This window comes from Ambystoma mexicanum, chromosome 1p, assembly GCF_040938575.1.
Source record: "Ambystoma mexicanum isolate Mex_15411 chromosome 1p, UKY_AmexF1_1, whole genome shotgun sequence".
Taxonomy (NCBI): Eukaryota; Metazoa; Chordata; class Amphibia; order Caudata; family Ambystomatidae; genus Ambystoma; species Ambystoma mexicanum.
The window spans coordinates 1,114,926,351-1,114,953,336 of record NC_090921.1 but is presented as its reverse complement, the minus strand read 5'-3'; the positions used below and the strand labels follow the sequence as shown (position 1 = coordinate 1,114,953,336).

Below are 26,986 nucleotides of genomic sequence, written 5' to 3'. Positions count from 1 at the left end.
ATCTTTCACATCTCCTCTTAACCCTCACTAACTGCCCCCAGCCTTTATGTCCCTGGTAGGCCCCACGGATATGTTGCATGTGAGCAGATGCATATCACCATATGCCATGGCACCGAGGACCCAGTGTTATGTACTTATCTCTGTTCCCTAGTCTCTGTCTCATAACACTACATGCCTATCAATGAGCAAGAGAGAATGAGATCTTTACTTGGGTAACATAAACCTAACTAAAGAAAATCAGTTGAAAAAACCAAACAATGATACCATCATGGGCATCGGACCACAATTATATTCCAGTGAGTGCTGCATACACCTGCACTGTCAAAAGCAATCTTTTTCTTGCGGAAACCCTACTAAAACACTTTAGTAGAAATGTATACATTCAGCGGAGATACCCTAAAATTGGCATTATGCTTGTAACACAAGTCACTCCCCCCAAATGTATCCACTATGGATCCTAAAGGAGCCAAAACTGTGCCACCACCCTCACCAAAAAACATAACACAGTCACTGTCTCACACCGCTCATGGGGCCCTCTATTTGGCGCTGCCATGGTAAATACGGTCATCATTTAAATCTTGACAGTTGTTGGGGTGCACGTATTGTGTTGTCCCTCACTTAAAACGACCCTAACCAGTTTGCGGGTCTTCACTTTTCATTAGCTCCGTTTCATTGCTCAAGTCCTTTTGGAAGTGGGGTTATCTGCATGTTATTTGTGTTTGCATATGCAGGGGAGTTGCTAGGTCTGGAAAAGACCAGGGGCTACGCTGATGTTGGAACTGTTGGGACTGGGGGCTAGCTAGTCTTTTGGCTGTAGCTCCCGAGATTCTATCCGGGGCTACAACCAAAAGATCAGGGGCTATAGCCCCTTTAGCCCCCCCACGCCCCTGTGCATATGTAACGTTATAAGCACAGTTTAGCAGTGGCTGAGGTAATATTTTTTCATTATAAAGGCGCATCCTTTTTCCAATTTCAGCGGGATGACAGTACTGCTCTGGGGGGCGAGGGCAACAGCCAGAGCACTTAATGTAAAAAAAAATGTTTACAATTTGGGGTTCAGCATTGCAACTCACACAATTTATGAATTAATGAGTAAGTTATGCATTGGTAGCTGTCCAAATGCTTCTAGTCATAGAAAAGTACACATAAACATACATAAGAGTAATACAAGCATCAATGAAAACTAAACCATCCTCGCAGCACAAGGATAATTAACATATTCATAGCAGTTGAGCACGCTGCCCATCACTGCCAATAAGATGTCATTGCTTGCTGTCTGGGAGGCATCCACCTATATGGATGGTGTTAGATAAAAAAAACAACTAAAAAAACAGGACTTCTCTCTGCCTGTCCCCAGATGCTGACGAAACATCTTTGTATTTTCCCCAGAACTCGAAATCACAAAGAATGAGAGAAAAGGTAAACTTTAAAAACTCTAAACCGCCGCAGAAACCACGACTCACCTGTCCCAAATGCTGACGAAACATCTTTGTATTTTCCAGTAAAAGCGTTAAAGTGCAACTACACAGCTTTCTCCGCAATCACCAGAACTAACTGGAAACCACTGAATGACTACGTACCCTCCTGAAAACACTAAGAGCACGTGACATTTATCTTGGACACAAGCTCAGAAACAGCAGCTAAACAGCGCGCGCTCCCAGAGTAGACACTACCTAGTACTTTACGCTGTGCCTGCCCATGAAAACAAAAGAAAGACTAATGAAGTCACAAGCCGTCCATTCCTTTTGTGGGGGGTGTATCGCTGTGACTGGCATTGGGAAGCTTGGAATTCGGTTGTTGCAATTAACATTTCGGATCCAAAACATTTCAGAGATGATATAAATTATCATAACTAATACCTCTGACGTGTTACTCGAAAAAGCATTGTTACTAAAGAGGAAAGGCACGTTGTATATTTGGGTCTTTCGTCTTTGTGCTTCTCATACGGAGGGAGGGAGCTGCTGCATGTAGACTCTTTCCTCTCCCTGTCTGCTCGTAAGAAGGAGGGTGTGTCTATGAAATATTTTCTCTGTGCTGCTCGTTGGGTTGGAGCCGTGTTTCTGAGTTCTTCTACTTATGCTGTCCTGTACGTTGAGAGGAAATAAGAGCTGTCTTTATGACTGTCCTATTTCAAGTCACTGCCATTCATAGAAAGGAGCACTAATCTAAGTGCTTAATTATCTCCTACAACTGTCCTCCTAGCAGGAAGAGTGAGTTGTATGTGGCTGGGCTTCTTCTGTAGTCGTTGTTCTTTGGCAGGGAGGATCTATATGGGCCTGAGCTCTTCCCCCAACCGAACTTCTCAATTGCAACTTGCATAATCCAATCTCAGCTGCAAAAGTGCAATGAAAATCCTGAGAGAAATGTCTTTGAAGAATTCAGATGAAGTGAGTAGCCCTGAACTATGCATGTCTTCAACAAGTGCCACACTTAGATGGAATTGTGAATGATAGCATATGCCACATTTAGATGGAAGCATGAACATTAGCCTGAATCGCATCTAGACAGAAATGTGAATGTTAGCATGTGCCACACTTAGCTGGAATCGTGATTGTTAGCACGTGCCACACCTAGATGGAATTGTGAACATTAGCCTGAGTCTAATCTAGATAGCATTATAAATGTCAGCAAGTGCCACACTTAGATGGAACCATGAACATTAGCCTGAGTCGCATCTAGATATGATTATGAATGATAACAAGTGCCACACTTAGACGGAATTGTGAATGATCGCAAGTGCCACACTTAGATGGAATTGTGAATGATAGCACGTGCCACATTTAGATGAAAGCATGAACATTAGCCTGAATCGCACCTAGATAGAAATATGAATGTTAGCATGCGCCACACTTAGCTGGAATCGTGAACATTAGCCTGAGTCGCATCGAGATTGGATTATGAATGTTAACATGTGCCACACTTAGCTGGAACCGTGATTGTTAGCATGTGCCACACCTAGATGGAATTGTGAACATAAGCCTGAGGCGCATCTAGATAGGATTATGAATGTCAACAAGTGCCACACTTAGATGGAGCCGTGAACATGAGCCTGAGTCACATCTAGATATGATTATGAATGATAGCAAGGGCCACACTTAGATGCAATTGTGAATGATAGCACGTGCCACATTTAGATGGAAGCGTGAACATTAGCCTGAATCGCATCTAGATAGAAATGTGAATGTTAGCATGTGCCACACTTAGATGAAATTGTGAATGAAAACATGTGCCAAACTTAGACGGAAATGTGAACATTAACCAGAATCGCATCCAGATAAAAACTGGGAATGTTAGGAAATGCCACACTTAGATTGAATTGGGAATGATAGCATGTCCCACACTTAGAAGGAACCGTGAACATTAGCCTGAGTCGCATCTAGATATGATTATGAATGATAGCAAGTGCCACACTTAGATGGAATTGTGAATGATAACGTGCCACACTTGGACGGAATCGAGAACATTAGCCTGAGTCACATCTAGATAGGATTATGAAGGTTAGCAAGAGCCACTCTCAGATGGAATAGTGAATGATAGCAAGGACCACACTTAGAATTGGGAAGGCTAGCAAGTACCACATTTAGATAGTGAAAAATTGTGAACATTAGCCACCGCCGGACCCAGACAGAATTGTGAATGATAGCAAGTACCACACTTAGGTAAGATTGTGAACAATAGACTGCGTCACAACTAGATAGGATTGTGAATGTCGGCCTTTGCCACATCTAGATAGAATAGCGATTGTTAGCCAGTGCTGCGTCTAGACTGCATTAGGAATACTGTCGGGCCAGATTTAGTTAGAATTGTGAATACTAGCTTGCTTCACAGAGAGACAGGATTTCAAAGGTGGGCCAGTGCCACATTTGGATACAGTTGTGAATATTTATGGGCATCATCTATAGAAAGGATTGTGAATATTAGCCAGTACCGGATCTAGATAGAAATGCAGAGTTATTCAGGCACCACATCTAGAAAGAACGTGGAAATTTAGCACTTCCCTTCTAGACAGCGATGCCAATAACCAACCCACTAGCAATTACACCCCACTGCATACACCTCTTAAACTCTAACCAAGCACAACCACAACCCTCTAGCACAACAAACCGCACAAACTTCACTAAACCGCAACAACAAAACAAACCCCACATAGACTTGCACAAACGCACACAACGGCTACTGACCGGAAAGCACCCCAAGCCCAGTGAGCGGTGTTAACTGGGCTGCGGCTGCCAACGGCACATCACAGCTCTCTTGCACTTTTCACGCTTGTTCCCACTAACTCAACCCCCTTCCCTTTTCAGAGCCGCCAGAGCGCCAGGGGACCACTCCGGTGGTGATAGTGCACGGTACAAATATCCTTTAACATTAACATTAACATAAGGGTAGCCAATACCTATACACATGTTTTCTGTTTTGTAGCAAGTTTGAACTGTACTGGCAGATTTTGCTTGGTAATCATCATTACTGATAGTACTCACGAAGGTTCACAGTGCTTATAGTATAAAGGCATCCGACTTCCCAAACATACCATACATTTGGTCTCAGCACTGCAACATCACACATTTTTTGTTACTCATGCCTTTGACTTCCTGTATCATCGCTGAAACTAAGATGAGGTTTTTCAAATGCAAGGTACAATCCCGTTATGACAAATAGCTTTTCAAGGCAGTCTCATTCTTTGATTTGTGTTGTATTGCGTGACAATTTTCTTATATCAATTTAAAAAATACTGTTTATACTGTTTCGGGCAGCTTGCACAATGAAATAGATTACTTTAACTTGACTATTTTTACCATTAACCAAACAAAGTTGGTGAATTGCCAAACCTATTAAAATGTATGTAACTGATACAAACTGAGATATAATCATCTTGATGATATGGGTTAACCTCAGAGATTGCATTGTTGGCAGAAAATACATTATTATTTAGCTACTTTGCTCAGACTTAATTGTCATGAAAATGATATTGTAAAGTTTGAGTTGGCCCTGCTAGGGACCCTTGTACTACAATTCTGATAACTGCCCCCAACAACATACACTGTTATTTAATGTGTGTGTACTTAGTACTGGTAGAGTTGGTGTGGCCAGGTGGTGAGGAAACCTATATGCATTCGTGGGAGGGTTAATTTCATTACCTTCCACCGCCATTCCCTAATGCAGTCCTTCCTTAGTGTTATGTGTTCCTTTAAGAGCCTTTTGACGTGTTGGGTCACGAGGCCGTGTCAATAAATGAGGGCCGTCCGTGGCACTAGCAGGCGAGCACACAGAGACCTCGACTAAGCAAAACAGTGTCCGTGTGAGTTACTGAGAGGGGTGGCCGGCCCCATCTAGACACGGCCTCTACCCCGCAACATTGGCAACGAGGCAGTTTCCAAATCGGGTCATTACCCGTGTGGCTGTGAACCCGCAGGCACGCCGACAGCTCGGCAAGTCCCTACAGCATCCCTCTGCCGTTGAGGATCAATAGCGAGTCCACCCCGGACACAGTGCCGACTCGCCTGCATGCCGGTAGCGGCCGCTGTTGTATAATTCCAACGCGAGGCTACTATGCTGCCGGCGGTGCTTCAGGCACACGAAGTAAGTCCCTACGCCGCCACGCCCGCATATCGCGGTACGTGTTGGACTCTCTCTCTCTCTTTACACAACGAAAATAAGGGGGAAAGGAAGGGCATCACTCGCAGTGTGCCCAGGCCTGAGTATAAACGTGCAGAGCATTTTTGGCTTCAACAAGATACTACAGGGGTAGAGCCTGGCTGAATGCTGCAGGGGCCCTGCGCCAGAAGTCTGCAAGCTGCTATTTAGTTGGCCAGAGACAATTGCACCAACCAATACAATTTCAGAGGTTGCAGCTCCTACCATCAGGGCCTGTGCGCCCTGATCCTGCCACTCGGCCAATCCCTGCGAAAGGTGCTAAGTGCTATGCACTCGACGGCTGGAAAAGGGCTGGAAAAGGGGAAACAAAGGCATTCACTCCCCCCATGGTGGAAGCAGTAATTGGCACGTGCCTGTGCAACCTGCACAGGAAAATATGGCAAATGAAGACGATCTTTCCCCTGCAGGTGCCAGGATGCCGCGCCCATCAATGACCATTGCACCCCTGCAAGAATTTGATGTATCTGGGGTCCCGTCCGCCCTAGGCCCCAGATGGTCTGCCTGGGTGAAGCGCCTGGAGCTATTCTTAGCAGCATATGGGGAGGATGATGAAGATACAAAGTGGTCTGGCCCGCCCTCAGCAACATTTGTGAGATTACAGCCTGCCAACAGGTCGTTCAATGCAGCTAAGACTGCACTCCAAGAATACTTCACGTCCATGGCGAATCTTGACTGAGAGGTCCCTTATGAGAAATGCTCTGCAGAAAGAGGGGGAATCCCTTCACACCTATCGTCGCAGGCTACAGTGAATGGCCATGACATGTGCATGGCCAGATGAAGAACACGAGATGCATCCACACATAATTCAAGGATGTTCATCCTAAGCTAAGATGACAGGTACTGCGAGAGCCAGGCATAAGCTTGGTCCGCATTCTAGAACTTGGACGCTCCCATGAACCGCAGATGTCAGGGCGGATGAGTTGTGTGCCACCATGAAGTCAACCAAGCTAGAAGAAGCCTGTACATTAGGTCGTCAGCAATTCCAGAACACAGACAAACGTGCTCCATGGAACAAGAGGGAAGGGTGAGATAATGAGATCCCCCCCGTGTCCCAACTGTGGCTACGACCTACCCCACTCTAACGACTGCCCGGCAAAAGGTCAAACTTGCGGGAGATGTGGTGTAACTAACCACTTTGCACGAGTCTGCCGTGCACCAGCACCGTCAACCCATCTGCGGGAAAAAGCAGGCTCCAGATAGCCATCTCAGAGACAGACACCGAAAATTGCACTAGTCGAACAACCAACCCTGAGGAAGAACAACCACTAGAGGAGGAGACTGATGATGAAGATGTCTTTTTTATTTCCAGCATGACGGAATTGAGAGCCTCAAAATGACACCAACCTAGATGTGCAATCCACGTTTGCAATTTCAAGTTCCAGTGATGAATAATACTGGGACGTCCGTAAGCGTCATGGTGGACAAACATTATCATGGATTGACTGATGCTCCACCCCTAAGGGAGATAAGTAATGGGGCTAGATATAAATGAGGCTAGCGAAAATACTTTCAAAATTGCAAAACCGTTTTCACAATAGAACAATGTTTTATTTTCAATACAGTTTCAAAATTCTTTGTTCAAAATGTATTTACACAACATAAATTCTTTGACATCAATCTCTCCTCTTCCATACTTTCACTCATGTACCAAATATACAATATCGTCTCTCTTTCACAAAAAGTGAAACCTAAATAATCACGTATGAACATAAGACAATCCCATCACTGTCAGTATTGTTCTTTTTGTATCTTCATATACATTAGTTATTCAAAGAGTAGTTATACTTCCTTTCTCTCAGATTCTACATATGTTCCGGTCGATCTTGGACCCCATCAAAAGAATTTTGAAACTGTATGTGAAAATAGAATATTTTTCTATTGTGAAAACGGTTTTGCAATTTTGAAAGTATTTTCGCTAGCCTCATTTATATCTCATTATATATCTCATTCTATCATTTATATCTAGGTCCATTACTTATCTCCTATATATCTTACCTGGTGGACCTATGGTATTTACAGGTACCCTTCTATTTACCCCCACTAAGGGAGACACAAGTACGAATATATATAAGTTCGGAGCAAAAGTTCCGCTGCCGCTGGAGGGTGTCTTCGTTACACCGGTTCGTCTCGAGGACACTACCATCAGAGCAATCAACAGTGAAAGACACATCACCCCAACGCTTGATGACACCCTAGCGGACATACAAGGGGCAACATTTTTCTCGAAACTGCACCTGAAATCAGGCTATCACCAATTGGTGCTGGACCCTGCATACTGCTATATTATATCATTTACTACACACTGTGGGCTGTATACATACAAGCACCTCAATTGTGGCATCTCTTCTGCCGCAGAGGTGTTTCAAAACACGATCTGCAGTGCACTGGCTGGGTTGAAGAGAGCTATTAACATAAGTGACGATATCATGGTCTACTCCAGTTCGGAACAAGGACATTTGGACCGGCTTGGGCACGTCCTGGCGCGCATTCAGCAGCTGGGACTCTTGCTGCATGAAGACAAGTGTGCACTCCTGTAAAAGAAAATCTTATTCTTTGGGTTCGTAATCCAGGAAGATGGATCTCCCCAGACCCTGCAAAAGTAAAGGACATCCAGGAGGCTGAACCCCTTCCAATGCTTCAGAGGTACGCAGATTTCATGGTATGGTCACATACTGCAGAAGATTCATACGTAACCTGGCCACTTTTCGGAGCCGCTCTGTAACATTACGAAGAAGGACTGCACTTGGAGATGGACCGCCCTCGAACAAAGCGCCTTCGAAGATATTAACGCACTTAAAGCAAAAGACACCATGGCGTACTTTGACCCCAATAAGAAGGCTGAGATTATTGTAGATGCCAGTCCGTTTGGCCTTGGGGCTGTGCTGACACAACCTGATAACCAGGGGAATGCCCGTCCAGTGGCATTTGCGAGCAAGGCCCTATCTGCTACGGAGCAGAGGTACTCGCAAATAGAGCGTGAGGCCCTAACCGTGCTCTGGGGCTGCAGACATTTCCACGTGTGCGGCAAATCCGTGACAGTGGTCACCAACCACAAACCGCTTCTCCCGATCATGGTTGACTCTTCCTCCAAACCCCCTGCTCGGATCGAGAGGTGGTTGCTCACCCTACAAGAGTAGGACCTGGAACTGCTGTACTGCCTGGGGAATGTTAAACGCTGCAGATTTCCTTTCCCAGCACCCCGCAGAGGCAAGGGAGATGGGGGAAGACGACAAAGAAAATGAGACAGATGAGATCCTACTTACCCTGCTCTCTGCGGCAATGCCCGTCTCGATGTCCCTCAAAGAGATACAAGAGGCGTCAACGAACGACGACTGTTTCCAACTTCTGAAATCAGCAGGGACGTGAGGGGAATGGAAATACGTCCTGGAGAAGCTAAACCTCAGCACTCACGACTCAAAGAGGACCCTAGAACAAATGTGGCGGATGAGATCCGAACTAACGTTCATGGGCAATGGCCTGATTCTCAGGGAGTGGGAAATTGTCATCCCCTCCAGCCTGGTGCCGTGCGTGCTTGAATTGGCACACAAAGGACATCAGGGAGTGGCCAGGACCAAGGCTCTGCTCCGGATAAAAGTCTGGTTTTCAGGCCTCGAAGAAAAGGTAGAATAGTTTGTCTGCGCCTGTTTGTGGTGTCAGCGGCGCTGCCACACCATAGAGAGCCCTACATCGAGTCCATGGAATGGAGCAACATTCCCTGGGGAACAGTACCCATGGACTTCGGGTCCACCTTCCGGGACACCCTTTTCATGGTGCTGGTAGACCAATGGTCACAATACCGGGAGGTGGAGTTCATAGAATCCACCTCACTTGAAGATGTGGTACCTGTTCTCGAGAAGATCTTCGCTACCCACTAGCTCCCCGATGAAATTTGCACAGACAATGGCCCGCCTTTTCAAAGCAGATGGTTCTCCGAATATCTCCAGCACCTAAAAGCTTGTCATCGTAAGATCACGCTGGTCTGGCGTAGGGCAAACTTGGAGGCGGAGAGAATGATGAGGACCATCAATAAAATACTCTGCATTGCGCGTGTATGGCGAGCCCTAAACAACTTCTTGTCAGAATACCGTACTACTCTTGCTCGACTGGGTTACCGCCAGCAGATGGCCTTTTCCAGCGATGCCCAAGGTGACTGTTGCCGTAACATTCAATCCGTAGCCCGGGAGTGATCGATGAAGACATGGTGCTCAAACGCAGGAGAAGGGCAAATGAGAGAGAAAATATCAGGAGGGGATTACAAGATCAGCATTTGGAGGTAGGAGACAGGGTGCTAATACGATCCAGATACCCCAAAGGGAAAATGTCCCTACCCCATGAACCTACACCCATAGAAGTGGTAATGACCAAAGGTACAATGATTACTGCCTTGGATGGCTGAACGACAGTGATGAGAAACTCCAGCTTCTTCTAAAAATTGCTGAGCAAACGGGGAAAGGAGGCAGTGTCAGCCCTACCAGTGAGAGCAGAGCAAGTCCCCCACAATAGCCAGGCCTCGAGAGTGAGGAGTCCGATATAGGAAAACCAGAATCCAGCGATGGCGAAGCAGAGCCCATAGATCAGCGGGTGGGGGTACAAGTCTGAGAGAGGAAAGTCCCAGGCTTGAAAAAAGATAGCCGGTGAGAGAACACCGCCGGCACTCTGCGTACCTAAAGGACTTCAAGGTCTACCTCCCTTGAGATCGACCCTGTTTCGTCTAAGAAGAGTGAAAGAAAAAAGGTGGCACAGAAGACAAAGAGACCCAAGCGCTTGCACACTAGTTAGTAGTGCTTGGATGGCAGCGGGTGAGTGTATGTCGTGGGTATTTTGCCTAATACCACAAGTAAGGTAATATATATAAATACATATACCAACACACTGCGTCAATCGCCATTAATTTCATGCATAAGTGCATATGATTTATTCGTATGAGGATCAGCCTGACATGTATTTTGAGCCTACGCTCTTCTTCTGGAGGCTTAAGGTGTTCTTTTGTTCTCACAGGTATCAATTGGCTTTGTTGCCATAGTGATAGGTCAAATTATTCCGGATTTCTGTATATGCCTTTGCTATAAAAATGTTGATTAAAAGTTGTGGTTTAAAACTTAAATACAGAAGTACTTATGAATAACTGTACTGTACCTTTTATTTATTGGCACAATTAGTCTCATGACTTCATGTTGATGGGATCGGTCTGGACACTTTTTAACTGCTACAATTAAAAAACACACTGCATTATTGCTACGATTTGCAGTGAATTGTTCAATTTCTTTAATTTTAATTATTTAGGGTGTCATATCCCATACTGCATTTGGCTAAAAAATGAAAGTCCAAGCTGCTGTTGTGATTAGCCTGCATGGCTGAGAGCATATAATGACAGCCCAAGTTGTGTCTATGTGTATTTACATTTCCCCTGACTTCATATTCAACTCCTTGGTAATTAAGTGGTTTGAATGCTCCCCTCTCAAAAGGGAGCAGCCAGGGATTTAAGTTTGAATCTCCCCTCTTCAGTTCCGTTTTTGTAATTGGCTAAACATACCGACTGGGGCACCCGACTGATGCAGAGTCATGTTTTAATCTCCTGCAGAGCCCCCAGAACTGAATTTAGGGTTGGTGCTGTCTGGGCTCTTGTCTCTTGCAAAGTGTTGATTCACCCTTTCAGTGTGTCTATACATGATTGAAAGGCAAATTAAATAAGAACAAGAATAATTGAGTCTGCGTTCATCAGGGGGTTGTTTCATTGGGGACAGCATGGGGGATTGAGATTTTTCCTGGATGTTCTAGGAGTTTTTTTGTGATGGCCTGAGGTGGAATACAGAGAAAATTTCCCGACGGGTGCATGGGAGCTGACTGGGTGAGGGATGTGGTAGTGTTGGTCAGGCATGCCATGCATCCTCAAACATTAATGTGTCCACTCTTTGCACTACTGAGTGGGATACCCTATGATTCTTGTACAAAGGACAGAATTGTTGTCTTTAGATCAATAGACGGGGATGCCAGGTTGTTTGACCAATCAAAGCTTACCTTTTGAACATTCTAGATGCTGATTAAACATGGGCAAATGTTTGAACAGAATGTGACCCCACTCACCCAGAGAGTGTTTATAGTTTCTAAAAATGAGCTGCTCCAAAGTTTTGGATAGAATGCAGGCCGTCTCACCCAAAGAATTTTTGTAGATGGCAACTAGAATAATGGATTACAATGGGAAGTCTGGCTTTGGGGGAACCTATGCTCTTCTTCCTTGGAAACAGAGGACAGGAGCAAGGAATCCATGCTACCACGGTGAGCAACTGTGTCATGGGATAAAGGGTGGGATTGGTATTAATTGGGTTCCGGTGTCTAGAACACAGAGGGGCATTGGTGTGGTGGAAGCTGTCATAGATGATGCTTTCAAGGTTATAGGTGCCATGGGGGATCAACAATCATGTTGGGTGTGATGTGTGTAGAAAAGAGGGTCGGGGGCACTTGGATAATTGCTAAAAGTGAGGAGGAGATGATAGTGGAGTGCTGGCCATGACATTAAAGTGTGCTCTGGGGGTGGGGCAGAAGCCATGGTATACTGGGGTAGATGCCACGGTCATGGGATCATCAGGCTGAGTTCTTCCTCTATTATATATTGTGGAAGTCATGAAATGCTGGGGTAGAAGCCACGTTCATGGGCTCTTCAGGCTGGGGTTCTTCCTCTATTATATATTGTATGTCAGTAGCCCCCGTCAGTGCCCCCTGTTACAGCTTCACTGCTCCTTTTACTGCCCCTTTTGTGCAATCTCCCTTAACGGGTGCACACAGCTATTCAGGAGTTGTACATTTTGCTTCTAAAGATGCAGATTGATGGAAATCCTATGCATCTAGCAGTGTAGGTGCAGCCCTACAGGTGTTCAGCTTATTTGGGTGGACCCAAAAGTCTTCATACGAATGACATTCTTGACTCCCTGAACCTTCAGTTCAACATTTAGATCGTCGGCTGTTTCTGACCTTTGCTCCTTTCCCCAAATAGTGGTGAGCATGTTGTGCATTTCTTGCATCTTCACTCGATTGCTAAGTTTGCTGGCAGGTTTCTCTGACCTCCCCACCCCCTATCCTTTCTTCCACTTAGTGGTGACTTCTGAATGTAATGCCTCCTCCGAGACGATGTCCAGTGTGAGTAGCAACAGTTTTGGCACTAACAAAAAGGAACATGCATAACACTTCACACATGGGAAGAACACTGTATCAGGATTTGGAGGTAATAGCCATTTAGTCTAGATATGCCGACAGAGATGGCCCTTCCACACAGATACATCCAGCCTCCTGCATCAGATTATATGCCTCCTGCGCAGGGAGATAGGAGATTAACAATAAGAGTTGGCACTGACACTACAAAGTTGGTTGAGTCTGAAGTCAGCAAGCAGAAGGTACCCAAAAACAACGGGATATGGAGAGATAAATAGCAGAGTCTTATATGCAGATAATATATACCAGAAGTCTCCTAATACTCCCTGCATCAACCCACACCAACCCAATACCTGAAGAGGGGTTCAGGGCAACCAATCTAGAAGGCAGGAAGGAGGAAGACCAGATGAGTATTGGTGAAGTCAGGAGAATGTCTTTAGTGTAGGGAACAGGATGGAGACAACCTCACGGGCACGTTGGTGGAAGTAAAACAATAGTGAGCACTATGGAGTGTTGGGTATTGAATGACACAAAGACGGTGAAAGAGGGTGAAAGATCCAGAAACATTTTATGGGCGAGTCCATACTCCCAAGAATAATCCGATCAAATCCACTGGAAGACCCAAGGGTCACTTAGGTTCCAACGGCAAACATGGAAATAAGTCCTCCTGATAGGAGATGGACAGAAGGAACGGGGCAGGAAGGGAAAGTGAATGTGGGAATTGGAAAACAGGAATCCACAGGGAAAAGCGGAATGATGTAGGTACACTAGAACAATCAAAACAATAATGGAGAATCCCAGTCATGGGCAATGTCTAAGTGCAAAACTGACAGCAAATATTACCAAGGGTTGAGCTGAGGCCAATCTGGAAAAAAGATTCTTAGGTCAGTAACACCAGAACAAACATGGCAGAAGGGCTAGGCAAAAGCAGGTCCTTGGGTGCGAGCTGAGTCAAAGTTCCATGAAAACCTACACAAATTCCTGCAGATTAGGGGTGTCTCAGGCACTTTTATTTGCTAAAAGTAATCAAATACTCAAAAAAAAAATAAAAATAGGGAGTAAAAATCCAACAACAAGTAGCAAATACCCTGCTTTCACACACACAGCTGCATGTATAGGCTTGGACCATTAGTGCACTTGGTGCCACAGGAAGAAACTACGGTTATTACTGCCTGATAGGAATATGTACAAATGTATCTCTTAATGTGCACAAGTAAACTAGGTGCAAAGAAGTATTCATTACAAAACATGTCTGTTTACAGTTAAAACATATTTTTACTGACTTATAAAATACTCCTATTGGAAATGTTACTTCATTTTTTACTCATTAAAAAATAATTAGACTTAAAAAATAGGCATTAAAATACTTCAATATCTTATCTGGAGCACTCCCTACAAAGCAAAATAAACTGTAGAACAAATAGTGGCACTAATCTGACATTGTTGAACGCCACTCCAGCAATGCAGCCAGAATAAATTGGAGCGTAGAGGTTGCTCACTGGACATTAACGGAGCCAGGCGTGAGTCTGACACCATGCCCTTAGCTCTCTTGGGAAGTGTAGTTAAATATTATCCCTTGCTTGTGGCATGCTTCTACAGTGCAATGCCTGATGCGCACACAGGACTGTACCCCATACATTATCAAACCCTTTCTATTTCAATAGAAAACAAATGACGCCCTCAAACGTGTGACGAACACAGCACAGTGGTGTGAATGATTTGGGGAGGGTTAAGAAACAAAATGACCTCATGGCCATTCCCAGATCCTTGAGACCAGCGGTATCCTTAGGCTAAGTCATCCAGTACAGCCAGGACAGTCGGAAAACTGTAAAGCACAACTCCTAAACCTCTTAGTTGGGAGAAAAGCCTTCCCTGGATCCATGAGGAAGAGGCCCATATTAAATCCCTATGCAAATCGGATGTTGTCAACAGACCTGGAAGGGAAGGACTACATCTCCTGCAATTCTCTGTTTCTTCAGAAGAAATACCTAGACTGGACTAGAAGGATGCTTTTGCTCGGTTGGGGCCTGGAAGACTACAATGACATTTGAAGTACAGCTGGAGGAGCTTCACAGGAAACCCCTACCCAACCTGACCCCAGCAGGAAAACCAGAGGGCGAAATGTCTCCACCAAGCCCTAGGCAGGAAAAGGGGTTCTTCAGCCTTCCCAGCTCTCCAGGGGAATTTCAGCACTCACCTAGGGTTCACGGGCATTGGCTACATCAAAGGTTGAAGAGAAGGAAAGAGAGAGAGAGAGAGAGGGCGAGAGAGAGAGAGAGAGAGAGAGAGAGAGAAAGAAAAAGAAAGAAAGAAAATAAAAATAAATGAATAAATAAATATTCTGGATTGTAATACATGGTTGCATCTGCTCAAAACACCTCCTACAGGAGGACATATCTACACTGTCCCCCTTTCACGGAGCATGCTCAGATGTGTTATGTGACCACTCCAATCAGTAAGGCTGCAACCATTCAGGCTTAACACTACATAAGAGCCAGCTCCAGGACAGTAGTGGAAGGGGGCTTTGGAGCTGTGGAGTGCAAATTTGGAGATCATGGGAGGAGGCTTGTGGTGATATCAGAAGGAGTACTAGAAAGGGGGCTGGAGAGATGTTGCTAGAAAGCAGGAAGGGAGGCCAGAGTTGATAGAAAGTAAAGAGGTGGTGGAGAGGAAGGGGGTGTGAATGAGCAATAGAAGGAATGAGGCAGTTTGAGGGAGAGCTAAAGGAGGAAAGGAAAGAGAACATTATTTGTGGAGAAGAGTGGGAGTATTTTCACATGGAGTTTGGAGGTAACTTCAAGAGAGAAAATGAGTAGTGTGTACGGGGGGAGGTTAGTGGTGACAACCGTGGCAAAAAGGAGGAAGGTGTGAAAGGGCCTATTATGGAAATGATTAGAAGGAGAGCTGTGGAGGAGGAGCAGGGTTCGACATTGAGGGGAGCTGGGACCTATTTAGCTCCTGCTTCTAGCATATTAGAGCCTTGTTAGCTTGAAACCAACAGTTCCCAGGAGCTACTTCTGGCTCTTATGGCCAACTGGTAACCTCCACACATGTAAATGTGACATTGACTTTGAGTATTTGAGAATGTTAATAAAGAAGCATTAGAACAGATATAAACAGAATGGTTCATATAAAATGGATCCAAAGTTAAAAAGCATCTCTGGTAGCTCGTGTTTCCCCTTCGGTAGCTCCTGCCAGACACCCAGGAGCTGGTTTTAGCTCCTGCTCAATGAATCTTAATTTTGAACCCTGGAGGATTGTATTTGGGAGGTGGTTGGAGGGGAGACAGAGCAGTGTTTTAAGGACAAAATGGATTAAAAGTTGCAGAGGAGAAGCAAATCTGAGAATGACAGTCAGAGGTGGACAAGAAGCAAGAGGAAGGAAAGATGGGGCATCTCACCTTTATCCAAGACGGTGTGACAGAAGGTTGGTTGGAGGAGCAATTGTGTGGTAAAGCATCAGGGATAGAGTACGTTGAAAGAGGAGAGAAAAGTCAAGGAGTGAAAGAAATTCTCATATGCACAAGTCAATTGCCACTCATCTAGGACGTAGACAAGGATGGATTTTTGGGGACGAAAGTTAGGGCACTTGGCTAGTGAGATAATGATGAGAAACAGACACAGTTCATAGTTCACCTCTGGTGGCCACACTCCTGGTGTAGATTTGGTTACACCACACACTCCTGCAACAGCCAACACCTACTCTGCAAGGGAGAGTAGTCTCCATGGAAACCTGATAGACTTTATACTGTACTAAGTGCTACAGTAACTTAGTCTCAGCTAGTTCCCCACGACTACGGACATCCTGGCTGACTGAACAGTCCACAGGTTTTTATTACCTCCTTTATACACATTGGCTTGAATTGAGATTTGTGTTTATGGTATTACCCAAATTGTTCGAACACAATTGTTTGAATGACCGAATTGACCGAAAGTCAAGGGTCCGAATTGACTTTTGCACAATTGAGATATATATATATATATATATATATATATATATATATATATATATATATATATATATATATATATATGTATATATATTGGGGTTGCAGGGGGTTTCCCCCCGCATATATGTAACAATTGTCCTTCACAATTCAATTGTGCAAAGGTCAATTGTAATTCGAACAATTGTAGTTCGAACAATTTGTATACAACCGTTTTTATATCTGTATTAGAAAAATGGATGTAGAATGAAACATTTGCCTGTGACTTTCAGCAGGAATACGAAAAAAGATAATCGTGCCAATGATGGCATGGGGAATCAAACCAACAGCGAGTGGCCCCAGTTGATTTGGAGGGGGGTTCCAAGGTGTGCAGTCTATCCTCAAGACTACTGGCTGCAACAGGAATGACAGGTACTGTGACAATTCACCAGGTCTCGTTACTTCTCCCCAGAGGGGAGCCCTTTCCTATGAGGCTAGGGTGGTGAGGCCACTACCTAATAGTCCCTTTAGCGGTGGTAATATGCGGGAGGACCTCATAGGGAGGGATTCCACCTCCTAGGGATAAGGACGTCCACCTGGGGAAAAGCCTCCCTACAACCTTGTCACAGAACCCCCTACGCTCATGGTCACCCTTTTCTCCCACAATTGATAGTGAAACCATGTGCTATTCTGGGTCCTTGACTATGCCAAAAGTAAAATATAATGGGACAAGAAAGAGCAAAGGAAGCATATGGAATAGCAGTATGCAAATACAATCAAGTACTGTAATAAAGTAGCCCACGGGAGGCATGAATATTACTAAAGAGACTTTAGTGAGTGGTGTTGATGTTACACGAGGGCGGACTCAACAAGATAAAACAGAAAGCAAGAAAGGACCAAGAGAGTCTCATCGCGGAAGCCTGCAGTATGTGGACCAAGTCCGGGAAGTTCAAACTGAGAAGACCGAAAGGCAAAGCAGAAGTGTCTTGCCAGAGTGACAGGACGCTATCGAATCGTCCGGGGAGCCGGCAGGGAGCTGACTCACTTGGTGATGGTGTGACTGAAGAGAGGTGGACCGTCGGGTCCGGAAACGACGCAGAGACCACCAGCCTGCTGTGTGACTGTGCAGGAGGAAGGAAGAGAGGCGCCTGCAACCCGGGAAGAACCAGAGCCGTGTGCCAGCATACCGCAGGTAACGGGAATGGCGGGAAGACCGGGTGGGGTCCAGGGTGAGGCCCAAACAGAACAGATTGCAGCAGGAGTCATCTCCCTCGTCTCAGTGGTTTGTCAAATACCACTGATAAAACAAGAGTGCAACGAGTCATCTCCCTTGGCACAGTGTCCCAATAAATACGGCTGTAAGAACACAGTACAGTGGGAGTCATCTCCCTCCGCGCAGCGGTGCATCTAATACCAGTAATGTGTAATGGGAGCCCCTTCCCTCGTGGTACTGGTACATCAAATACAAATACAGCTGGAATACCAGAGTGCTTAGGGAGACACCTCCCTCATCAAATTACTACGTTTGGAGAAAACAGTAAGGAGACATATAGAAGAAATACAGAGAATCCTAGAATTGGTATCCCTCACCAGAATGTCAAGTGTAAACCAAACAAGGGTTTGAGCTTCAGTTATTCCTGGAAGGAAGTACAGAGACTAATTAAAGTTGTCTACTCAGGTGCTTAAATGACACTGTGTGGAGGTTTTTACAGAAGAACGAGGAAAAGGGAGCCATTCCCCTGGTCCATTGTAGTTGAACATTGAAGGAATTACTCCTATGTTGTTGTAAGACTGAAGTGTTAACCAGGAGAAGTGAGTCATTCTCCTGGTGAAGAAAACACACACTTTTATTTAGTTAAAAGCTTATGTTTCTAAGCGTCCGGGTTAGTTTAGATGGTTTTATGACTGACTACAGGAAGAACATTTCTTTTGACGGACATTCTGACGGACTGCTTCCATTTTCTTGGTTGAGGTAGCGCAAGCCCCTTAGATGTAAGGAAAGAAAGGTTTCTTTATTGTTATAATACGTGTATATCACACACCATGACCCCTCCTTGTCAGTTTACTTCGCTACACCCCCATAGTATCTAAACGTCTTATGTGTTTAAAAGAACAATTTCCTCACACCCTGTGCAGTGAAGTGCTTGAAGCAGGTGCTTCAATGCTTTAGTTAGAAAGCCGGAGACTTCTCTTTTTTTATCAGTTCAATGTACTATGTACTGTACATATTAACTGGAATGGAGCATAGTTTAGATTCTGTTAGGTTGCAGAAGTTCAGTACAACACAAAATAAGTCTGTTTAGTTTTAAAGCACATGGCGAAATATTGTTTAATAGGACAGAATGGAGCTCATGTTTGTCAGTTGCATAAAAGACATAAAAAAGAATTGAGTAAGGCTTTAATGCATTTCAATCACGCCACACTATCATTAAATTGTATGGCGGAGAGGAGGGGCAGAACGCAACTTGCGTTTCCGCCCCCTCTTCCTCTCAGCAATACAAATACTCCAGCATCTGTGCCGGCATGGATTTTCATGCCAGCACAGATGCTTGAGATCCCTATGGGGTCCGCCTGCTATATGCACCAGCACAAAGCCGTCGGACCCCATAGGGACCCATTGCAGCATGGCAAGTGGCACTCATGAACAAGAGTAAACGCTGCCTGGCATGCCAGACAGCGTTTACTAACTTTGCACTGTGCAATGCAAAGTAGATGGGCAAAAGGTGGCATACACGCTTGTACGCCACCTTTTGCCCTTTACATTTGCACCCGCAGTGCAAATGATGAACATTTGGCCGTGTGGGTTCGCTTATGTTACAGTGTAAACATAACAGCTCCCTGCTGTTAAAGTACGCCAATGAGCAAAAAGACCCATAAATTAACCTGATAAAAAAATATCATAGGGCATGGATACAAAAAAGAGTGTCTGTTTGGAAAAATAACATTAGTGGTGAGGATCAAACTGTATTTCTCAGTTGTTTGAGGGGTTCAGCCAGTTTATTGAGCGATTCACTAAGATTGAAACCTGGTTCCCAGTCAATTGAGGCGGTAGGCAGACATGCGCTCAAATTCCTTCAACATTGTGAATTATGGTACACACCAGAATGCAGATGTGCTTGAAATGGGTGTACTCAGGTTTATTGTGGGGAAGGCATGCAGGTGCAGGCGTGTCCTCCTCCCTCACCATTCAATGAAAAGGAGACATCTAGCTGTACAATTATCGAATGTTTTGCACGGCTGTATCAGAGATAGATTGGGGCCAAAATAGTGGCACGATTAAAATAAATAAATAAATAAATAAAAAAACGATATATGCCCATCACTCCCAGGTTCAGCAAATACAGAGCTATCAAGCTGTATCAAAGACATTTGCCAGAAGTGTAAATAAATCGCACAAGTACTTGGAAATGTTGCACGCTTCTGTATATTTATGTAATGAAGTGAAGTTCATTTGTAACCTGCTTGCAGGATTGTGATCCCAATTCTCCAGAAAACGGGCCTTCATTGACCAGCTTGTAATGTAGGATGAATGTGTTGCCAGAGGTCACAAAAATCCTCGATCATCACATTGTGTGCTTCCGCCCAGGAGACTGCCATGCCTCTAATGAAGAGGCCGTGAAAGAATCCTGGAAGGGTAACATTAGCCATCTCATATGAGGGGATGTTGGTTGATGGAGCCCACTTATTCAGGGTAGCTGCCTTTGGCCTCTTGCCTCTGGTAGCAGCCTCAAAGGAAATGAGTAAGGACTGAGTACCAATAAGTTGACATTTTCATGCAGGTTTCGAAATTGCTGGGAGCTCCTGCTTTTACCCTAGGAGACCTTGGTCAGCTTAAAACAAACTGTTACCTCCACAGGCCAACTGGTGCATTACAAACATTAATATATGACATTAACTTTGAGTGTTTTAGGATGTAAATAAAGAAGGATTGGGACACGTCTAGGACATATTTTTTTTGTGCATTTATAAAATGTATTTATACAAAATCACAGGGAAAGCAATGCATTTGTGGCACAAAAACGCATAGAGAATGTATCATTGATAAAAGAGTGGATGACATGGGTCCTTTACAAGGGGGTCAGAGAATGTGACTTGAAGACCAAATGTTGCAGGGGAAGGTGGGAAACATAAACAAGGGAAGAGGACAGGACAGAATGACATAGGAACGTAATGGTGGAGGAAGTGCTGAATTAAGGATGGCAGGGTGACGGAAAAGTGCTGTAGGTTTGTCCATGAAGGGTAGGGAGAGAGGAAAACAGAGTGTTGCAGTAGTATAGAGTGCTAGGAAACATGTTGTTCAAAAAGGAGAACATTGAGGTTGGATTTAAATAGTGTTAGAGTTGGAGTAGTGCAGAGACGCAGAGGAAGAGCACTCCAGAGTAGGGGAGTCATCAGAGACAAAGCTGCAAATGAGAGGGAGTGCAGGCGCTCATGTGGAGACAAGGAGGTGAGCTAAGGATGATCTAAATGAGCGAGGAGGAGAGTAGGCAGTGAGATGAGCAGATTTGTAGGGTTGGGCGAGTACATGGATAGTTTTGAAAATGATGAGAAGAAGTTTATACTTAGCTCTTTGTTTCATAGATAGCCAGCCAATCTGATCAGAGAAGGTAGATGTAAAGTGGGAAAGGTTGAAAAGTGTGCAGACCAAGAAGTTGAAGACTTTGGCCAGAGATCGAAAAGCATAGTTGTGAAAGCTATTGAGGGGACTGGCACAGTATTTAGATCTAGAAAGGGCTAAGGAGAAGATTAGCTGTTTAGCAGTATTGAAAGGAAGAAGACGACAGCTCTTTCTGATATTGGGGAGGTTGAGTATGGCTGCATTGGCAGATTTGGAGATGAAGAGCGAAAAGTTGTGAAGTTGTGTGATGGGTCAAAGATGACACCAAGCGTAAAAGCGGAAGCTGAGTAAGGAGGGTAGTCAGAATAGAAGAGGGGCAGAGGAAGAGATAGCTTGTTTGGCTGGGAAGTAGAGAACATCTGTCTTAGAGTGGAGTTGCGCATGAGCGAGTGGTACACTATTGAGTATTTGATAGCAGGGAGACAGTTTGAATCATGGCAGAAGGAGTGAAGGGATAAGATCTGAGTTGTTAGAAGCCATTGGAGGAGATCAGGGTGCAGAGAGCTGAAATATAGAGAGTGAAGAGACGTGGGCCAAGGACAGACCTTTGGGGAACTCCAACACCAAAGGGGATGAGTGGGAAAGTAAGGCTGTTCCAGGACACCTGAAAGTGTCTGGGGACAAGGTATAAGGCAAACCAAGCGAGGGCCTGCTCTCGGATGCTAAGGAGAGATGATGTAGAGAGAAGGTCAGAATGGTTGACAGTATCGAAGGCAGCAGAGAGTTTGAGAAGAATAAGAATAGATGAAAGGTTTGCATGCTGAGCAGAACAGAGGAAGTTGCTGACATTGAGGAGCGCTTTCTCGGTAGAATGCAGAAGTCAAAAGCCAGATTCCCAGAGGTTGCGAGTATCAAGGAACTCAGGGATTTGATTGAATACTACTCATTCTACTATATTGGAATAGTGTGGTAGAATAGAGACGGGGCGAATGTTGGCAGGGTAGTTAGGATCTCAACCAGGTTTCTTAAGTAGTGTGATGACAGTAGATGTCTTATAGGATGAGTAAAAAGTGTCATTGTCAAGAGAGGAGTTGAAGATGGAAGTAAGATGTGGAGCAACGCTGGAGCTATGTGCTTCACAATGTGCGGGGACAGTGGGGGCACATGAAGGGTTAGCCTTGAGGAGTAGGGCAAGACTCTCATCAGGGTTTTTGTGGGCAAAGGAAGACATAGTAGCGGAAGAGGACAGTAAGAGTGGTGGAGAAGAGTGAGAAGGGGATAGAAGGTAATTGGCAAGGGTTTTGTGAAAGGTAGACATTTTAGAAGCAAGTAGGAGCAACATCATTTGCAAAAAGATTTGAGGTTGTGGAAGTGGGTTTAGGAGGTGATGGGATTGAGTTCAGAGAATTTTGGAGGTGCCTATTTTGGGAGGATGGAGATCAAATGAGAGAGAGATAGAAGTAACGTTTGGCAGATTCAAGAGTAGAGGAATATTTATGAAGAGCAGTGAGATAGAGTTTGAGATCAGAGGAGTGTTTTGACCTTTGCCAAGTGCAAAGCTTTTTCCTCATTGTTGTTTTCAGGGTGCAGATGAGAGTTGTAATCCAGGGCTGAGGAGGGGAGGATTTAGGAGTGAGTGTAGTAAAAGGGTAGTGAGAGAAGAAGGAAGCATAAAGAGCAGAGTTAAAGTTAGTGAAAGCTTCTTAATTGAACGGAAGGGTGAGATCAGCATTGGAGGAGAGTGATTGGCGTAGGTCAGAGAATTAGTCAGCGTCTTTGGAAGAGGGAAACCTGCTGAGTAATAGTTATAGTAGATGGAGAGAGTGAGAAAGAAGCAGGAATTGAGATATTAGAGGCAGAGAGTTGTGAGGAGATGAGAATAAGGTCAAGGGAGTTTCCATTTGAATGGGTGGGCATATAGACAGAAGAGAGTGAGTTGTTAAGTAGAAGATATTTAAAGTTAATGGTTAGCGCAGCAGAGAGAGGGGAGGTTGAAGTCGCCAACGACAATGAGGTGGTGATCAGGATGGAGAGTCAATTAGTTGGGAGATGTGGTCGAAGAATTGACCTACCGGACCGGTGTCCGGTAGAGAGAGAAAATATGTATGCTATAGGCGGCAGTGATTATGGAGATAGTGTATTGGAATGAGGGAGAATTAGCAAGAGATAGGGGAGTAGGAGAGATAGGAAGTTTTGGAGGATGACAGCAGTCCTACACGCCCACCCCTGCCAGTGGGGCGGGAAGGGTGAGTGAAGGTGTAGTGTGAAGGCATCATGCAGCAAGACACAGACAACGGATTCACAGTTCAAAGCAAAACAGTTTATTAAATTAAATTCAGGATTGTAGAAGGTCTAACTTGCCCTATGCTAAGGTGAGGTTTCCATACCTGAACAAAAAACTAAGGATCGTCTGAGTCAGAGAGTTCAATTTAAAAGTCTGTCTGTGTCCAAAACCTATCTTTGCCCTCACAACTGAAGCTAAACAATGTGTAGGGATATCAATAATAATAGAAACCAGCGGATTCAAGATGGCCACCGGCAGCGACTAGACGTGCCGACGGCGGCTCCCGTACCCCGAGGCCTTTTTTAGGGATCCACCACCCCCTGTGGGCCCCTCGAGGTGTCGGAGGAAGTACGGGGCTCTGGAGGACCGGGCGGCACGGCGGATCGGAGCGGCGGGTGCTGTTGACCCGGTGATTTCGGCCGGGTTGAGGCCTCCTCAATCGCCAGCGGCGGCGGTTGAGGAGGCATGCGCGAGCTGACTGCGGGCGCGGGGCTGCAGTCCCCAGGAATTTTGGCGGCAGCGGAGGAGGCCTGCACGGGCGGACTGCGGGCCGGGGCGTCGACCCGCGAAAGGAGGCATTCGCGGAGGAGAGGAGCGCCGACGAGAGGGACGCACCCGCCGCCGGCAGTACGAGGCGGGGGGGGGCCATCTCCCCGAGGCGGAGGGCCGGGCCTTCAGGCGGAGGAGTCGCGAGGCCTCGCGCAGTCTTGCAGGAGCAGCGCCCCACATCAGAAGTAGGAGCAGCGGGAGCCGCCGGGGATCCGGCTGTGGGAAGGCCCCCGGAGGAGAGTTGGGGAACCTCCTGGTCATCGGCGGAGAGGTGAGGAGCAGGCAGGCCCCCCGGGGGTGGGGAGTGGAGGTGGGGGTGGCCCCCACTCCCCCTATTTAATCGGATCCACGGGGTGGAGGCTCGGTCCCCGAGGCTGGTGTTGTGGGACCCGGGGAGGGGTCACTCACTGGCCGGGCCTCTACCCCCCCCCACCCCCCCTCCAAAAGGTGGTGAAAGCAGTGATAGGGGGGCAGGGCCCCCCTTGTCTTCGCAATCGGTTGCCTCCCCATCTGTGGAACTGGAGCCGGTGGGTGGCCCCGTGTGGCGCCCAGTAAAGCAGTGGTGGGCGAACTGAGGAGCGCTCCCCGGCGGGTCCCGCTTCTTGAGTCCCTCGGGCTCCCCGGGTGAGACCTGATGCCCGCGAAATCCAGGGGCAGAGCGCCGCGCACCGGTCTGAGAGAGGGGGACCCCCTGAGCACCCTCCCCTCATTGTGGTCTGCAGCAATGGAAGCCAAGGGCAACAGTGGGGAGGACACCGAGCGCCTCAGGACCCCTAAAGTACCCGGAGAGGCGGAGGACCGGGAGCCCCTGACCAGGAGGGATCTCAGGGGTGAGATGCACGCCTTAGGAGAAACTCTAGCCAAAGTCTTCCAGGACCAGTTTCAGTTGTTGAGGTCGGACTTAAATATGGCCCTTGGGGAACTGAAGAAGGAGGTGGCTCAGTTAGGTGAGAGAACCGATATACTGGAAAGGGGCTTACAGGAATTGGGAAAGGACGGTACGGCCAACGGGGAAGCGATTGATCGCCTGGACCTAGCGACCCGCAACCTAGAAATCCAACTGGAGGACTTGGAAAATAGGTTGAGACGGGTCAATATAAGGGTAAAACTCCTCCCAGAGTCAGTAACAGATAGGGAGTTGAAGGGAGAGGTGCAAAGAATCTTTATGGACCTGCTAGGAGGAGAAGACCCCGAGGCTATAGAGTTGGACAGAGTACATAGGGTGGGCCGACCTCCCCGCGGCCCAGGCGCCAAGCCACGCGACGTGTTGGCAGCATTCACACGGTACGCTCAAAAAGAGGCTGTTCTACGGGCGGCAAGGTCTCGCGAACCACTGCACTATAAGGGCCAGGAGATCTCCTTGTTTCAGGATTTGGCTAACAGTACATTGGTGAAGAGGAGGGCAATGCGCCCAGTGCTTAGAGAACTCTCAAGGAAGAATGCCAAGTACAAGTGGACCTTCCCGTTTGGGTTAGTGTTCGAATGGGAGGGCGCCCTGAGAAGGGCCACCAGTGTACAGGAGGCGGCGAACATCATTCACCTGGATCTTGGAGACTCGGGGGGGGGGGGGGACACCGAGAGTGCTCGGCCTGCTCCGGGAGAAGGGGCGAGACCGTGGGTGTAGTCCTCAGTGGGCTCCAATGCAAAGAAGAAGTCGGCGTGGAAACGTCCGCAGGAGGAGAGAGTGGAGCCTGCTCAGGGAGGAGAGGAGGGAGGGTCCCCGGACCGGGGGGCCTCCAGCTGATACAGTGGATACGGCTGACACGGTTGGGAGGAAGATGTAAAAGGGGGTGGTGGGAAGTTGGCTATGAATGGAAGCGGGGAGGGGGCGGGGATGCACTTCTTGGATCACGCAAGGACGAGAGAGTCCGGGGGATGGGGAGGGGACACGCGGGAGGCCTTCCGAGTTGGGGTTGGGTAGGCTGAGGGGTGGGCAGGGGAGGGGCATTAGTTGTGGGACAGGGGAAGAGGGGTGTGTCGGGGGGGTGAGAGAGGGGGGTGGGTGGTTGCAGCACTTATCATGGAAGAGTCACCCTACAAGCCTGGCACTTACAGAGCCGCACCAAGGGAAGCGGGGTTGGGGGGGAGGCCCCACAAATAGATTGCAGGAGGGAAATCCCTTTTTTTTTTTTTTTTTTACGGAGCGTTCTCTCTATACCTCAGAGTGTAAGCTGCGGTGGGCACGTGACGTCCAGTTGTTACTTTCAAGTGGCAAACACATAATGTGAGGGGGCTCAATTCCCCCTCAAGCGTACAAAGCTGGAGCATTTTGTTAGATCCCATAAGCCGGACGTGCTAGCCCTTCAGGAGACCCACCTGAGGAAACGAGACCAAGCCCGGCTGCGACTTAAGGGTTTTCCCCAGATTTATTTTGCGTCAGGCCCCACGAAAAAGGGGGGGTGGCCATCGCCTTTGGTAGAGGCTCGGATTTTCAGCTCCAGGAAGCTCTTAGGGATAGCAATGGGAGGTTTGTGTTGGTTAAGGGGACCATATTGGGCTCATGCTATACTATTGGGTCCATATATGCGCCAAACGTGGGTCAAGACCAGTTTTTACGGGAGCTCTTAAACATCATTGAGAACTTTGCTAGGGGCCAGGTGGTGCTGATGGGGGACTTCAATATTGCCTGGGACAGGGTTGGGGATCGTTCCAGGAGTGAAGAGGGGGGGGGGGGGGGAAGTAGCCTCCTCTCAGTTGAGGGAGAGATGGACGGGGGCTGGCCTCCGGGATGTCTGGCGGTCTCTACGGGGGAGAGAGGAGGGCTTCACTTTCCTGTCTGATGTCCATAGGACACAATCTCGAATTGATTACATTTGGGTATCGGCCAGTCTGGTGGGGGCAGTGGAGGCGGTGGAGGTGGGCCCCCTGGGGG

The 26,986-nt window shown here is 46.7% G+C and overlaps 2 protein-coding genes across 6 annotated transcripts in view; one reads left to right on the top strand and one right to left on the bottom strand.

The window, feature by feature from the left end:
- LOC138449209 (zinc finger protein interacting with ribonucleoprotein K-like) overlaps nucleotides 1–1,716 on the bottom strand; it is a 740,539-nt gene extending 738,823 nt beyond the window's left edge. The window contains exon 1 of one of the 3 annotated variants that reach the window (XM_069604751.1): nucleotides 1,464–1,716. In XM_069604751.1, the coding sequence (XP_069460852.1) occupies nucleotides 1,464–1,487 (24 nt within the window). In that variant the 5' untranslated portion in view covers nucleotides 1,488–1,716. The remainder of the gene's footprint in view (nucleotides 1–1,463) is intronic. The other 2 variants (XM_069604753.1, XM_069604752.1) reach the window with 2 other exon arrangements.
- A 21-nt stretch (nucleotides 1,717–1,737) lies between these two features.
- LOC138449172 (zinc finger protein 398-like) overlaps nucleotides 1,738–26,986 on the top strand; it is a 509,505-nt gene continuing 484,256 nt past the window's right edge. For all 3 annotated transcript variants that reach the window (XM_069604750.1, XM_069604749.1, XM_069604748.1), the window contains exon 1: nucleotides 1,738–2,387. In XM_069604750.1, the coding sequence (XP_069460851.1) occupies nucleotides 2,346–2,387 (42 nt within the window). In that variant the 5' untranslated portion in view covers nucleotides 1,738–2,345. The remainder of the gene's footprint in view (nucleotides 2,388–26,986) is intronic.